General features: G+C 39.3%; 1 protein-coding gene across 1 annotated transcript in view; it reads right to left on the bottom strand.

Annotated features, from left to right (window-relative positions):
- Positions 1 to 17,278, bottom strand: part of SPATA16 (spermatogenesis associated 16) — a 323,333-nt gene that overhangs the window by 11,739 nt on the left and 294,316 nt on the right. The window contains exons 8-9 of the mRNA XM_066241718.1: positions 11,618 to 11,782; positions 7,787 to 7,870 (exon numbers count right to left, since the gene is read on the bottom strand). Coding sequence (XP_066097815.1) covers positions 7,787 to 7,870; positions 11,618 to 11,782 — 249 coding nt within the window. The remainder of the gene's footprint in view (positions 1 to 7,786; positions 7,871 to 11,617; positions 11,783 to 17,278) is intronic.

Raw genomic sequence — 17,278 nt, 5'->3', positions numbered from 1 at the left:
TTCTTCTCAGGTCCGACTGCACTAGGGCTCAGCCTGCGACCACAATGGGACGTTTGTCCAGGCTTTGGTGGAGGTCCCTCCACTACATCTGCTGGCCTGGACACCCACTGGCACAGACACATTTATCCCAGGAACCCCAGAGATTCAGTTTCTACACCTGGCCTCCTCACCCCTTGGTCCTTGCCTACCTCCCTGTCCTCAGAGCATCTCCCCGTCCTGCCCCCAGCGTGGTCAGCAGCAAGAGACTGCTCTCCATGATTTACATTACGCCATGGACAGGACTGCTTAGCAGTGCTTGGAGCACACACTGTAAAGGAATTTGGGGATATGCTCATGTTAAAGCACATAACAAGAAGCTGAGAAGATTCATAATCAAATTACAATAAATCTGCAGAGACTCCTTAAAGAATAAGACACAAAGGAAAAAAACCCAGTTGCTGGAAAAACTGCTTTGCAAATGAGTGGCACATCTGCTGAATCTTTGAAAGACAGCAGTATTTCCAGAGAGAGACAACTGCATGCCCTCACCACATACTACTCAGCCCAAAGGACTGGCTGATGAGTGACGGTGTCGCGTGTGCAATCTCTCAGAAGGGTTTCTGGAAGAAGGCAGGTTTGAATGCTGATGTGGAAAGTAAATATATGTTCCGACTTGCTCTTCCCTCTCTCTCCTCCGCCAACTGGCCCTGGCCCATCTCCCAGGCTTGTACTGTCCCCACCTGCTTTGCCTACATCAGCCTCGAACAGAACAGAGTTGCTAAGTGACATACAACTCTCTCCAATTTCCATCTTAAAAGACCACATTAGTATTTCAGTGAATGTCATTTCTGTATGATGACAAGTATGATTTGTAAGTTAAGATTTTGAGATTAAAAAGGGAACATAAAAAGCTAAATAATTTTGAATAAGTTCATTTGGATGATTTAAAGATATCCACCTCTACTGTACTAGTTGGATTCATTGATGATTATGATGAACTATGTTATATTATAATAGTTGATGAAATTTAAAAGTAGCATTACTCTCCTTGAAAATGCACAGAACCATGATTATATGTTAGAGTACTTCTCTCATTACTTTTAAAATAACAGTTTCATTTCTCTCATTTAGTTTCACATCAGTGATTCAGAGGCATATCAGAGTAAGGAAAAAGTTTGTTATACCATATTAAAATCTGGTCTTTTTAGTGAAAATTTTAGAAGTGGTAAGTGAAGAGCAAGTACCTTTTCTTCTAAGTTGCAGCAGAATGTTGCTTAACTGTTTCTCTTAACTGATTCTCTGGTGAGAAGAAACAGGAATGTTCCAACTTAACAGTTGGTACCTTTGTTAAAAGAATTTATTTCTCTAAAGACACTTTTTTCTATTTATCTTCAGGCCTACTTTATAAAGCTTCAATGGGCCTTAGGATTCAATGCTGAGAAGCACAAAGTCATAAATTTTGAAGGTGGTAAGGATATGAACATATTATGTTTTTTAGAAGGTTGTGACTTGCCTAAGGTCCCATGAATGGGAGCTGAATTAATGGACAAAGATTTAGGCGATGTATTCTTTTTGGTTATAGATGGGAAAGTAAGGATCAGAGGAGGAGGGTCCTATATAGGTGGATAGCAAAGGTATATTAAGTCACAAATTCCTTAGTGACTTTTTTTTTTTGGCTCAGATTAAAATAAATTCTTTATTTTAAGCATTGAATACATAAAAACTTGGCTAGTTTATGACCAAATTCCACTTTTGTTGGAGGTTACTATAATTCTAAATTGGCCTCACACCTCACTACTCAGCTATACACAAAATAATGCTTGTCAGCCACAATTTTTCAGGCAGTACAAAATGTGGGCACTTATCAAGAGCTTAGAAAACATTAACTCTTAGTCTTTCATTTTGATAGTCTGGCTTTTAAAAAAAAGTATTTTATTTCAAGCTAGGAGGGTACTTAGAATCTTCTAGTTCAATATCTTTATTTTACAGATGAGAAAACTGAGGTCCAGAGAAAGGAAGCGGCTTCTGAGCGAATTGTGACAGGCCAGGTATCCAAATTGCCTGTCCAAATTGCTGTTATTGCTGCATAAGCCTCCTTCTACATAAACCTTTGTTCTTCTGGATAAAAGACCAAATCTGACCACCTCTCACATCTGTTGCCACCACTTGGGTTCAAGGTTCAAACCGTCCAACATTGAGTTTGAACCTTGGGTCCAAACCACCATAATCACTCTTCTGTATCATTGTAATAGCCTTCCAACGAGTCTTCCTGATTCTCCCTTTGCCCTCTTCAATCTACTCTCAACTCAGCAGCTTAGATTGGTTTTTTGTTTGATAAAGCATTATGTCCTCTGCTTTCTGGCTTCCTTTTCTATTACTCTCATTCTTTCTACTCCATTTTTACACTGCCTTCCTTGCAGTTTCTTGTACATGACAGGCATGTCCAATCTCTGGGTTTTGCATTTGCTGTTTCCTTTACTTGGAGTAATTTGCATCAGATAGATATTTGCAAGGTTTGCATTTCTTTTAGATGTTCTTCAAATGTCACCTCCATGAATCCTGTCCTGACTACTTTATTGCGATCATCTGGCCCTTCCCATTTTCCTTTCCTGCCTCCTCCACCTGTAGCATTTATTACACATTCCAGGGATTTCAGGTGGTGTATTGCCTATTCTCTAGTAGAGTGAAAACATCATGAGGGCACTGCTTGTATTAGCAGAGGTGCTGGGTAAATAGATGTTTGATGAATGCATGAACAAGCTGTGTGTTAACAGGACCTATGAGATAGTCAAAAGAGTGTTTTCTCAGGTATTTTTGTTATAGACTGAAATGAAGCTAAGTGTGATAATCTTAATTAAAGAGTCTTGCCGTAGCATGAGACTTGACAATACAAGAAAATTGACCTTTTTTTTGACAAAATATGCTTATTTTTTTGTATGTACAGCTAATCCAACGTACCTATATAATTTTTGAGTTAATTACCAGCTAGAAAATAGCACTGTGTAAAGCCAAACCAAAACAAAAGCAAATATCCGAAAGTTCTAGAAAGCATATATATCAGTTCTAGTAAACTAGGACAATACATTCTCTTTCTGGGTTCTTAGTGAGATCTCAAAAGAAAACAAAATATAGACAGGAGGTCAGTGCTCATGAATCAGATTTCATCTTGATAGGTTTTTTATAGACCTATAACAAAGTAGAGCTCTGAAAATTGTTTTAGGTAATGGGGATTCTGACAGTCCCTATAACTACATGGAACTGGAAGGTATGGCTATAATTCTGCTTCTGATGAAAATTTCAAGTGTTTTCATTAAGTACAACAGCTGTTTCTATTACAGATAACAGATCTGAGAGGTGGTGATGCTGATATCAACTTCTAGTGGGCTCAGAACACAGTGTAGCTTGTAGAATTAGTGTTGTTTTTTTTTTTTAATTATTTCTTTCTGCACATGCAAATTAACTCTGTAGCAATGAAAGGAAATTACTTACTTGCTACCAGAATTGTCTGAAAGTGATAGGATCATCCTTTGTAGAGTCACATTAACCAAATTAAAAGCCCTTGGGAAAAATTTGGCACCCTGTTCCTTCCCATTCACATCTTCCTAAAGACCTCTCAGGAGCTTCCATTTAGAAAGCTAGGATCATTACCAAGGCTTTTAATTCGGAAAGATTGGCTGCTCACCAGTGAGTCCTTCTAGACACCCAGCAGCTGGATAGAGTGGCTCCGCAGTGTCGCAGTGGCCTTGACTTCAGTATCCTCTTGACTCCTGCTTGCTTGCAGGCTTTCCAGCCCACACACAGTCACAGCTTTGCTGCTGGTGCTTGTCTCCAAGACAGACTCTACTACTTCATTCTGTCACCGAATGTACATATCCTTCTCCATAGAGAAGGGAAATCTATTCCTCCAAGCCTGTGAATCTGGGCTGGCGTGTGACTGCTTTGAACAATGGATATGGTGGAAGTTGATCTGCCAGTTCTGGGCCTAGCCTTTAAGAGGACTGATGGTTTCTATTTGTCTTGAAATTCCTCCTCTTGGAAGCCTAAGTCAAGTAGAGAGGCCACATTAAGGCTCAGATGACTAGTGTCAACTGTCAGCCATGTGAGTGAGTCATTCTGGAGTCCAGTTCATTTTAGCTTTCAAATGACCCCATGTGACTGAGACCATCTGATTGAACTGCATAGACACTGAACAGGATCCACCCAGCTGAGTCTGGTCAATCTATAGAACCATGAGAGAGTTGCTAAACCACTATATATTTGGGATGATTTGTAACACAGCAATCAAAACTAAAATAAGGGCAAAGTGAAGCCACAGGCTCAGTGTTCCCATGAATGTGATTATTCAACAACTAGCTGAGAATTGGTAGTTGTTTACAGCATGTAGATAGGTATAGATAAATGTCAATCTCTCTTCTACCTTTTTGGTTAGTCATTAGAATTTTATAACTGGACTGCTCTATTTTCCTTTTTTATTTATAAATACAAATATCGTATAAATGTTACTTATAAACATAAATATTATAAATATTAAATTACTGTACCAATGTAAATATTCTGTGAGGGGTAATGCTCTGAACCAACATATAGCAAACTTTTTCTGTATAAGGGCAGATAGTAAATATTTAAGACTTTGTGAGCTAAACAGTCTTTGTGGTGACTACTCGACCAAGGTGACATAGACAATCTGTAAATAAACTGCATAGCTATATGCAATGAACTTTATTCACAAAAATAGGTGGTAGCCCATTTTGACCTGAGGGCTGGGGTTTGTTCACCTTTGTTCTAATCTATTATTTCTGTAACCAGCAGAAGTATTTGATTATATTGCTTGACTCTAATCAAAATTGGAATTGTTTTACCTCTAGCCCCAATCCTTCTTGCCACTCCTTCTTAGTCTTATTTGCACAGTTCTCCTCTTAAGATTGAAATGTGCTCCTAAAGTCTCCCTTCTTAGTCTGTGTTCTTTCTCAGCCATGTCAACCACTCAAATAATTTCAGTTAACACCAATTTGGCAATGACTAAGAGATTTCTATCTCTTTCAGCCTCTTATCCAGAACTCCAGGCTTCTGTATTCCCCTTGGGTATTTTGCCAGCACTAAGGTCAGTGAATACTCTCTCAACTCTAAACCCAGCTGTCTACAGTTAGTTCTTTGATGCTCTGGCTGAAACTCTGAAAAAACCTACTTTTAATTTGCCAGCTCTTATTCTCTGTCAATAGGGCAGTAGAGGGACATTGCAAAGCCAAAGGACTTGATGCTTCCTGTTGACATATTGCTGACTTACTGTCTACTTAGGGTTCCTGTGAGCAACTCTTCAGCAAAGCTTCTTTTCTCCAGAAACATACTCTTTTCATAGTAGCATTTGAGTCTAGTTTGTCCAAAGGTTGCAGAATTACCCCTATTACTGCTCCCTTCTCCCTCTCACCCCGTACAGTAGCAGCAGTGCCCTTTCCTCAGACACTGGGATCTTAGCCCTTCAGGATGCCTCCCCTCCAAGCTCAGGGATATTAGCACCAGCTAAGCAGCACCTCCTGGTGGGAGGTCTCAGTGTTGGCCCAGCAGGGTTCCTTCTTCCAGTTTCTGTTTTAGTAATTCCAACATCTTCTCTTTGATTTCCTAGCACTTGGGGCTGTTTAGCCGCTTCTTTTAAATGCTTCTTTTGTGATAAATTATTGTTCTCCTTTGCTTTTTTAGTTACCTAGTTAACAATTTCATACCTAGTTAAACATTCTTTATATTAAATTCCCTTTCTAATATCTGTATGGTTCCTGCTTCCCAACTGGATCCTGTGGATTCTCTGCCAAAAGCTGCTCCCCTGTTTCCTTCCTTAGTACATGGCGTCAGCAAACCCCCTCTAACCCTGCCTAATGGCTCAACCCAAATATGTGGGCATTATTCTTAATTCTTTCTATTCTCTAACTCTTCATGGTAACCTGTGAACTACAGGGCCTGCTGAATTGGCTTCCTGAATATTTCTAATATCGGTATGTTTCACTCCAATTTTTTGTCCTCCACCATACACCACCACCTATAACTGACCTCCCCACACCTGTAGCCTCTCAATATGTCCTCCCACTATGGCCCAGAAATGTTTCAAACACATTTTCCAGTCAGATACTTTCTGGAACATTCCATGTTCTAGATATAACTTACAAGTCCTTTACTAGGTTGACTTCTGCCTGTGCACCTCATTTTCAAATATGTTCCTTGCATCTTTGTCAGTTTTTGAATGTGCCATGCTTTCTTTGCGTTCTTGGTACAAACTGTTCCCTTTGTTTAGAAATGTCCTGCTTGACCAGGCAGTGGCACAGTGGATAGAGCATTGGACTGAGACCCAGAGGACCCAGATTCAAAACCCCGAGGTCTTGGGCTTGAGTGTGGGCTCATTCAGCTTGAGCGTAGCTCACTAGTTTGAGCACGGGGTCGCTGGTTTGAGCGTGGGATCATAGACATGACCCTATGGTCGCTAGCTTGAGCCCAAAGGTCACTGGCTTGAACCCAAGGTCACTGGCTTGAGCAAGGGGTCACTTGCTCTGCTGTAGCCCCCTGGTCAAGGCACATATGAGAAAGCAATCAATGAACAACTAAGGTGCCACAAGAAAGAACTGATGTTTCTCATTTCTCTCCCTTCTTGTCTGTCTGTCCCTGTCTCTGTCTCTGATACGCACACACACACACACACTCTCTCTCTCTCTCTCTCTCTCTCTCTCTCCCCTTTCACCTGATAACAATTACTCATCCTTTAAATGTTGCATAAATATCATTTTTGGCTTTTCTGACTGACCTGCCAGATCAAATTATATTCCTTTATTTGTTTTTATAGATCATTGAATATCTACTTTTTCACGATAATATTCAGTAAACTTATAAGTAACTCTTTAATTACTGTCTTTTTCCTAGACAGTAAGGCCGCTAGAGGCAGGGGCTGTGTTTGTCTTGCCTAGCACAACGTCTTTAACATCTGCTGTTCTCTCTGGCTTGGTAAATATTCAGCAGATATTTGCTGAGTTCAGCTGATTTCTGTTTGGGGCCACTGAATAATTTCAGAAGACACATTTGCTCAGATGTATAAGGTTCCCTTACACCTGAGTGTCACCTCTTAAGCTGAAGGCTCCTTTTGTTTGCTCCTCTCAGACTTCCTGACACGAGTTCTCTTCATGGGTTCTCAGGGTGACTGAAGGAGACTGAGTGGGGAGTAAACTGATTAGAATTTATTTTCTTTAGCTGGAATGGAGACTCAATATTACTCCTAAATTGTTAGAGGTCCCTGTGGTATCACACCAGTCTCCTGAGCACTGGGGACCAGGTACATCTCGGCAGCTATTTTATTTAACTCCAGGGGCCAATGAAAGGATGTTCCTCTACCTCTAACAACTGGTATGCTATTCCTCTCCATAAAACATCACTGTGCTAGTTTCTCTGTAGTTCCCTGAGAGGTAATAACCTTTTCTCAAGTGACAAAAATTGAGGAAAGGAGTTGGGAAGTGGACTAAAACACTGATGGAAGGGCTTTTAAGAAATTATAATAACCGATGACGAAGAAGCAGATAATAAAAACAAAATATGAAAATGAGCCCACGACCATAGTCTGTTGGAAAAGAAACAGACCTAAGGGAACAGGTTTAAAAAAATCAATTTTTGATTTTGGTTATACTTGCAGAAAGTGAGAGAGCTGCGTTATTTTGAAAAGAAAACAAATAATGAAACAATCCAAAGAACTTTCTTTTTATCTTCTAAACAGACTTGACTAAAAATGGACATTTTCTCTGAGAATAATATGTCTTTTTTCTTCAGCTGAAAGTTTTACCTTTTGGATTGAATTCCACACATGCTCCTTATTGTGTCTTCTTCTTTCAAGGGTGTCCATAGCATCTGCCATTAGTGACTGCAGCTGCAGCACCAAGATAAAAATTATCAGTGTGGCATTCACACAGAAATAACTCCTCTAAATACACAGATTAAAACCCAATTAAAAAATCATTTGTATGCTGATGATTTTATTACCCATCTTTCCAACGATGAACATAGCTACCTCATCTTTGCTTCAGTCATTACTGAGCGTTATTGCAGATAGAAAATATTGGAACAATGAAAAGATTCTTCTTGCAAATTTGTAGAAAACATATAGGCCTTTTTTTTTTCTGTATTTTTATGAAGTTGGAAATGGGGAGGCAGTCAGACCGCATGCGCCCGACCGGGATTCACCCAGCATGCCCACCACGGAGCAATGCTCTACCCATCTGGGGCATTGCTCTGTTGCAACAAGAGCCATTCTAGCACCTGAGGCAGAGGCCATAGAGCCATCCTCAGCGCCAGGGCCAACTTTGCTCCAATGGAGCCTTGGCTGTGGGAAGGGAAGAGAGACAGAGAGGAAGGAGAGGGGGAGGGGTGGAGAAGCAGATGGGCGCTTCTCCTGTGTGCCCTGGCCGGGAATCGAACCCGGGACTCCTGCACGCCAGGCTGACGCTCTATCACTGAGCCAACCGGCGAAAGCCTAGAAAACATATAGGTCTTAATGTACTAAATGTTGAGGTTTTGTTAAAACAGATTTGGGATGTAAAGAATGAAGGCTGTAGTTATTTCTCACAGGAAATGGCACGTAGTTCATGGACGTGCTTTGGTATTTTCTCCTGAGGCTGATGGATCATAATTTTAGCATCATGCAGAAGCTCACCAGACAATTCTAAAAGTGTGCTGTTTTATTGCCTCTTAAATGATCTAACTCACTTAAGTTCTTGTACTACCCTTCTGTAAAACCCCAAATAAGCAAGTTTTCTTTTTAGGTTCCACTCAAAGGCCAGTTTTCAAAATTCTACCCTTTGTCTCCAAACTTCCACATTCCAATTTAAAACAGTCCTCTATACATGCTGCATATGTAGCTGTGAAACAATGAGGCCGCATGGAGCCACATGACAGTCAAAACTAAGAAAAGTTCTCTAAAATAAAGAACAAATGCTGGTTCAGTTCACTGTGGCCTCAAACAGTATGAATCCTTAGCTAATCTTTCTGAACTTTAGATATTGCAGATTTGTAGCAGAAGGGCCGAGCTGAGTCACTCAGAACTCTTCTACTGAGCAGTCACTGTTTATATAGCACCAAAGGAGGTATTACCAGGGTTCATGGTCTAGGTTAACTCATGCTTTGAAGTTGAAAAATAAAATCTATTATTTACGGTGATGAAATTCTGTAAGATCTGTGATTTTACAATATTGGGCCTGCACATATACATTGAAAACATTTTTTTTGTAGACATATAAATTGTGAAAACATCTTATTAAATTCTATTTTGCAAGGTTTGAGATAGTGGAATATTGCACTAACACGTTAGTAAGGGATGTCAATAATGCCAGTTTGGCAAACTTCATTTATATTTTGAAATGTTAGTATTTCCAGAAAAAAGAGGCTGCAGATGTGTAGTTAAAAAGACCTAAGTACAGACGCCTCCCCTGTAGTTTTTATTTAAATCTTGCATGTGTTTTTCAGGAAGACAGGATCAACACTGTGCCAGCTTCTTCCATTAACATTTGCTTTGCTTTCTCTTATCTCCGAGGGGCATTAATTATCAAAAGTTGGCCATAGTATGCATGCACTCTGAAAGCTCTACACTTGCTACCCTCCTAAATGCCATAGGAATGGTGGGGAGAGCGCAGCCTTTTAAAAGGCATTCTGTGGCACACATCCATAAAGGTTTTGAAAGTATTGCTACCAGCTTTGATTTAGTAATTCCTTAATTCTCCCTAATCCTTCATAGATTTAATCTTTAGGAAGCCTAGTTTTTATTATTTGGTTAGTCAGACCATTTTACATGCTTACTTTGACTATTAGTATATATGTAACACACTTCTACAGGTTTAGATGAACATTATAAATGTTGGCAATTCATTTCTTGATTCATTTGCTATAACTTTGAAAACTTGGTCCTGGCTGGTTGGCTCAGCAGTAGAGTGTTGGCCTGGCGTGTGGAAGCCCCAGATTTGATTCCCAGTCAGGGCACACAGGAAAAGCAACCATCTGCTTTTCCACCCTTCCCCTTCCCCTTCCCCTTCCCCTTCCCCCTTCCCTTCTCTCTCTCTCTCTCTCTCTCTCTCTTTCTCCCTCCTTTCTTCCTGCAGCCATAACTTGAATGGTTCAAGTAATTTGGCCCTGAGGGCTGAGGATGGCTCCATGGCCTCTGCCTCAGACGCTGAAATAGCCCAGTTGCCAAGCAATGGAGCAGTGACCCGAGATGGGCAGAGCATTGTCCTGTAGGGGGCTTGCTAGGTGGATCTCGGTTAGAGCACCTGAGGGAGTCTGTCTCTCTGCCTCCTTGACTCCCTGCCTCTCATTTAATCCAGGGATCCCCAAACGTTTTACACAGGAGGCCAGTTCACTGCCCCTCAGACCGTTGGAGGGCCGGACTATAAAAAAAACTATGAACAAATCCCTATGCACACTGCACATATCTTATTTTAAAGTAAAAAAACAAAACGGGAACAAATACAATATTTAAAATAAAGAACAAGTAAATTTAAATCAACAACCTGACCAGTATTTCAATGGGAACTATGGGCCTGCTTTTGGCTAATGAGATGGTCAATGTGTTCTTCTCACTGACCACTAATGAAAGAGGTGCCCTTTCTGGAAGTGTGGTGGGGCCAGATAAATGGCCTCAGGGGGCTGCCTGCGGCCCGCGGGCCATAGTTTGGGGACCCCTGACTTAATAATTTAAAAAAACAAATGAAAAACTCAGGTAGGATTCCTTTAGTTATTTGAAAATTACTAAATTACAGCTGATCTGTTTAAGCTGTTCTCTTCTTTGCTATGTGAATTCAATTCAGGTCTATAATTAGTTTTAGCTACTTTCAATTAAAGCCTCCAAGTAAAGAGCCCTTTCCTATAAAACATTAAGCTCTCCATATAGAATATATCTTACTTTTCCTCGAATGGCCAGTATGCTGTTTACTAATTGTTTTTCAAGCAAGGTGCTCTCATTTCTAATGTTAACTATGGTTACAATACACAAACCTGCTTGAAGATTGTTTGAGATATTCCTTCAACTAGTTTTTGACTGCCTCTGTGTTTTCTGAGTTAATTGGTCAATTCAGTTTAAAAACACGGCCATTTGACTAACTACATTTTCGCCTCAAATAAAATAACTGGTATCTAAATGTACTAGTGTGTGTGTGTGCATATTGGCACTGCCAACATATATGTGACACTAGAAGTGAATAAAAAAACTCTTAAGACTATTTTGTGTGTTTGGTTTTCTACACAGAGTTGCTCTTTCATACTCTCAGTTTTCCTTAGAAGAGAGTCATCTGTTAACATATCTTGGAGCTTAAGAAGCAATTTATTAAAATTTAACTTAACTTCAAACAAAGAGCCTGATGCACAATACAAATAATCAGCTCCTTTCCCCGTTTTTACACATCACGCAATTCTTGCTATGGAAAAAAGTAAAAGCTACTCATGTGAGCAAATAAAAAAAGACACACTCACCTTTCTACATCTTCCAGTTTCTTCATTAGAATGCTTGCCGAGGGCTGGGAGTTTTCCCTCAGACTACATTTATTGTGACAAATTTCTTTCAGACCATATCACTTTTTTCTGTTGACTCAAGGCCTGTGAAAGCCTTAAACAAAGAAAAACAAATACTTACCAGTTCTGCCTCCTGTTGACTGATGTCCTGTAGATAGGGAATGGTTGCCAGCTCTGCCATTGCTTGATTGATCACCTGGGACTGCTCCTTTACTCTCTGCAACTGGCTGAGGAGGCTGGCGTATTGCAACTTCTCCATCACGCCTGAGCACGAATGGAAACTCCCCTAGTCACCCAGTAAGAGGAAATGCTTTAGAACAAAACTACAGAAACAGAGTTTATTCTGGGGATTGAAATCAGGGTTTGTTACATTTACATCCTTTGAAGCAATGGATTCTAGTACAAACGGATCCTTTTAGAGAACTAACTGTGCCCTTCCTTCAGATAGATGAACGTATATAAGAGGGAACACATTGCAGGACTGATTTGCAGGTGTTCCTACATAAGAAAGTTGTGCTGAGGGGACAAGAGGGGACTGGAATTAAACCTGTGCTCCACCTGCCCTGTGTTGATCCCAGAAAGCTGTGTCATTTTTAGCTAGATCTGTGTCAAGGTACCATGAGTTAAGAGTTGTCCCCTACATTGTTTATATAAAAGAATATTTTTATGCAAGTTGAATCCTGGAAAATGTTATGCACATCAAACCTCAGCTCTGAGTTTATCCTTAGTTCATCTTGTATGGCCTTGAACTCTGGCTTCTCTCTTGTGGTGTTACTGCACTTTATTTTGACACTTAGGGCCATCCCAGCAAGTGACATGATCCAGCTTGAAATAGACTATTGTTCACATTTAGAAGGACCACCAATGCCTATGAATTTATTGGTATTTTAGGCTTTCTCAAAATGGGGAATATTTATAATAAGGTAGCCCACTTATGTGTTTTATTGCCAGCCATGAAAGATGAGACGTCTCTGTCTCTAAAAAGTATAATACAAATCGTAATGCATATTAGGAGAGGCAAAGTTTAAAGTAAAATTCCTACATTCATATTTAGAAAAAGTTATTTCTGACATAAAGGGACCTATAAAGATTAAAAGAAAATCCTTGAGTTTCTACTGTGTGGAGGGTGATGAGAAATTGGAAGTTGCAGGAGGATTTAGTCTGGCGATTGCATCCCACACCCTGGTGCTCAGAAGCAGCCTGGAAGACGAGCATTCCTTTATGGCAGTGTTCCTCCTGGGCCGCTGGCACCAGAATACTAAGCTTATTTGTTAACCAGGCAGAGTTCTGGGCTTTCCTCAGTGAATCATATTCTCTTGATATGTGTCTATCTATATATGGATTTTAGCTACGTACCCCCCCAATACTCAAATATCTCAAACAGAAGTCGAAGAGCAAACCACTACCTTAAAGTTTAGTATCTGAGCAAGAACTACTTTAGTTTGTGCATACTTATAATATTTCTCTTCAGAAATTACAAAAGGCTGACATAATTTTTCTTTCCTAAAATCTATCTTCCAAAGAGAAAAATTATTAGGAACTAACATTACTAAAAAGTATCTGAATTTTAGCTTAAATTTATAAAGCAGTTCTTTCTGAAATGTCATATTCATGTTTTAATTGGCAACAACCTCTAGAATTTGGCACTTTTCTAGCAAGATTTCTAGAATCTTGTTAATAAGGGAAGGTTGAACATAGTATTTACTGTATTTCTCCCTAACATTTACCTATCTATGCCATTTGGCTAATGTCCCTCTATTCCTGATAATTTGTTCTTTCAGATGAGTCATTTATCTAAAAATCTATAAACCTACAGGAGCAACGATGATAAATTGTGGATTTGGGGTTCCTTCTCTGCACTGATGAAATGGCTAGCCTACCCATTTAGTTTAAACGTGTAGCTAAACCATTGGATTCTGCCAAATAGAGAAAAGCAAGTTGCAGGAGAAACTGTTTTCTTTCTGAAGAAAAATTACTTTCTTTGTCTTTTAAAAAAAATCAACACTGGGGCTCATTGTAGGAAAGCGGTGTAGTGACTCAGCTCCAAAGAGCAGAAACAATGGCAGCCTGCTTGGGAACATAATCTATCAGTGTAATTTTTCAAAACATTAGGAAAATAAAAATAGAGGCAGGCAATGGTGCCTTGTTAGCTTGATTGTTGGGTGCATAACAAAGCAGGAAGGGCTCCATACAAATAAAACACTCGAAAAAGGATATAGTTGACTGTTAAGGGTCACCACCCTCCCCACCATCCCAAGACAAATGATGTTTTGGTTATCAGGAAACTACAGATGGAAGTTTTACCTATACATGATAGTAGTCTTTGAGAGACAAAGTGAAAAAAAAATAAAAATATAATGTCAGTAGGAATTCTTAATGCTGTTGCTTTAAGAACATAAAGGAAACGATGAAAAATGAAGGAATCAGCATCCCTTAAACATCTAATGCCAACAAGGGCTGAATCTGAAGGGAAGTAGCCTTCCTGAGGAGACCTCAGAAGTGATGGAAGGGCTTCTTAGCTGCTGGAGAGAGTGTAATTAAGTGGCGGTGATTGAAGCTAAAACCTCACCCAGGTACAATGAAGGTTAGGTAAATAGCAAATTCAAATGAAGGCTTCAGTCAGAATTGCCTAGATTTAAAAGCAGATGTGAATAAATGTTTGTCAAATAGTGCTGAAAAGCACATCCCAAGTATTTGGGATATATTTTCATTTGACTCAATATATAGAAACGTTAATTGCAAAAAAAGGGGCAGGAAACACATGATTGTTTATTTCAAATGTGCATATGTAAATATTTTTTATGCTTCGCTTGGAGGAAATTAAAAGTAAAATTAATGAAGTATTAAAATCATGGTTAGTTAAGTCATTTTTTGGCAACTCAGCTTGTGAAGAAGGCTTCTCTTGCATGGCAAGAGATTTTATTATTTTAACTCTTTAACATTTAGCCCAGGAAGCACAGTACATAAAGTTTGAAACTGACAGCAGCCAGTAAAGTTAATGAATAGAAAGGCACCATGGCATCGGATAGAATGTGAAATAATTAGGACAAAGATCCAGAGAATGAAAAATACCATTAAAGCAGTTACTAGTTGAATGGGGTTGATGTTCAGTGAGATTAAATACCACTAGATAGGCAGGTAGTAGAAAATTTTAGATTATAACTTTTAAAATACCAGAAATTTTCTTATCTTGCCACATGTTGTGTGCCTAGCAAAGGAATCTATAAATATAAGGAAACTGGTGTCTGACTGTAAAGAGAATCATCACCCAAGACATAGAAACCTCCCTGATGCCAGAATTTCCTTTGGCTCCTTCACCAACTGTGCCTACCACCTCATGACAAGAGGGAGAAATTCAGGCTCCTTGTGAAGCCCTACTATGGGCAGTGGATTTGCTCTGTGGCTGGAGATGACGGCTCTAATCTTGCCTTTATGACACAAAGCACAAAGGTACTTCAACTTTGTGACTCTGAGCACATAAGTTATGTAAGTAAAAAAATTGAAGTCCATAGGACACTTGCACCATCTTCATTTTAGAAGAAAATGTAATTTCAAAGTGCACAGTTTGTATAAAGAAAAGGAAATGCCTATAAAATGGTCCATTTGTCAAAATAAACTAAAACTAATACAAATAATTAAAACTAAAATATATAATACTTTACAAAGTGCTTCAACATGGATTATATACTTTTGGTCTCACAACAACTCTGTGAAGTGGGCCTGGTCTGGTAGGTATCAGCCAATTTCATTATAAATGAGGAAAAACAGCTCAGAAATGAAGAGATGTGCCCTAGAGTTACCCAGTCAGAGCACAGCCTTGGACTGAAGTCTTCATCTACAGGTGTCAAGAACTAGGAATAACAGCTAATAAGGACAATATAGTGCTTAAGCATTTGAGGGGATGGCATTTGATATTTGACAAGAAAAAACCAGACCCCAGGGGATATTAGAAACACTGGTTAGGTCACAGTTAATGACACCATGTAGGAATAATTTCTACTCACCAACTCATTACTTGCTTCATTAATCTAGGTTACCTTTGCAGCCAGTTTTATTCAGAACTTTATGAAGCTGTGGTTGGCTATCTAATAAGAAACCTAGGGGCCTATTTTTGTATATACCTTTGGTCCATGAGTTCCTTCAGGATTACTCACTTAAATTCTATTAAAACTCTTTGAGACACTCTTTCAAAAACTGTTATTTTCCATAGAGGCAAACATGTGAAAGTAGAAATTACTCGCAGCTAGCAAAGTGGTGATGATTCATATTAAAGAAGATTGTGTTAATAATTACATGCTAAAAATCTTAATTACTATATAGTTTTTAAATTTCCATTATGGACACATAAATATATGTGCATATGTAAATTTTCAGGTAGCTAGAATGTCCTCCAAGTGAGAAGACAATGAGTTAAGAACACTTACAAAGTGCATAATGCTTAGATGGGCCAGACCTGCATTCACAACGCACTGTGAAATCTGAGCTGGAAACAGATGATGTGGTCATTTTCCTGACAAGTAACAAGGTATGGCAGGTGTCTCTCCGAAAAGCCAGACCACAGGCAGATCAGCACTACAACATTCAGTGCACTGGCTCTACTAGGCTAGCCATAGTGACCAAGGTGAAATCATGCTACCTGGTGATGGCTCTTGTTAGCAAAACTCTCACTGCTGGCAAGGGCCCCATGATGACAATGATGATGTGTGTGGATCTTTAATTAAGATAGTTTGGTAAGGGTGTGTGTGTCTGTCTGTCTGTTTGTGATAGAGGGTGAATTGGAGAACAGGACCCAAAATTTGTAGTGGAGACAATGACAGTGCTAATAAACTGAAGGTTTGTGTTCTCCCACAATTCACATATTAAAGCCCTAAGCCCCTCTGCGATGGTATTTGGAGATGGTGCCTTTGAGAGGTAATTAGACGAGGCCATAGGTTTGGGGCCCTTATGGTGGAATTACTGCCCTTTCATAACTTGCTCTCTGTCACGTGAGAGCACAGCAGAAAGGTGGCTAGCGGCCAACCAGGAAGAGGTCAGAACTTGACATGCTGGCACCCTGACCTTGGACTTCGAGCCTCTAGGAGTGTGAGAAGATAAATTTCTGTTGTTTAAGCCACCCAGTCTGAGGTATTTTGTTTTGGCAGCCCAAGATGACTAAGACAGAGATGGATTTCTTATTAACAGAAATACAGAGGAGATAATTGATACAACACAGTTGTGGGGTTGGGGAAGCTACAAAAATCAGCAAAAATGTGCCTTTCCATTTGTTATGCATAAAATTACAAATGATGCAAATATATGAGATTTTAGAGTTTTTCTAAAATGCTGAATAAAAATAGATAAATAAAATGTTATTGAGCAGATAAACTGCTGAATAATGTCACTGTGAGGAGCCCCTTGACTCCCCTTGTAAAGTAGGAACATCAAATCAGTGATGTAATACAAAATTCACAAGAAGAAAATTCTTTAAAATTTCCTGTTTACAGGCCTTTTGAAAAATACAATAGACTCCATTCATCTTCAGGAAGATGCCGTCCAAGACTCCCAGTGGATGCCTGAAACCGCGTGGATATCATTGAACCCTATATAAACTTTTCTCCTATACAAATATACCTATGATAACATTTAATTTATGAATTTGGCACAGTAAGACATTAGTAACAATACCTAATAATAAAATAGAACAATTAAAACAATATACTGTACTAAAAATTATGTAAATATGGTCTCTCTATCTCTCAAAATACCTGATACAATAGTATTCGACTCATTCTTATGACGATGC

Source organism: Saccopteryx bilineata, chromosome 8, assembly GCF_036850765.1.
Source record: "Saccopteryx bilineata isolate mSacBil1 chromosome 8, mSacBil1_pri_phased_curated, whole genome shotgun sequence".
Classification (NCBI taxonomy): Eukaryota; Metazoa; Chordata; class Mammalia; order Chiroptera; family Emballonuridae; genus Saccopteryx; species Saccopteryx bilineata.
Note: the sequence above shows the minus strand (reverse complement) of the source record. Positions and strands in the feature narration are given on the sequence as shown.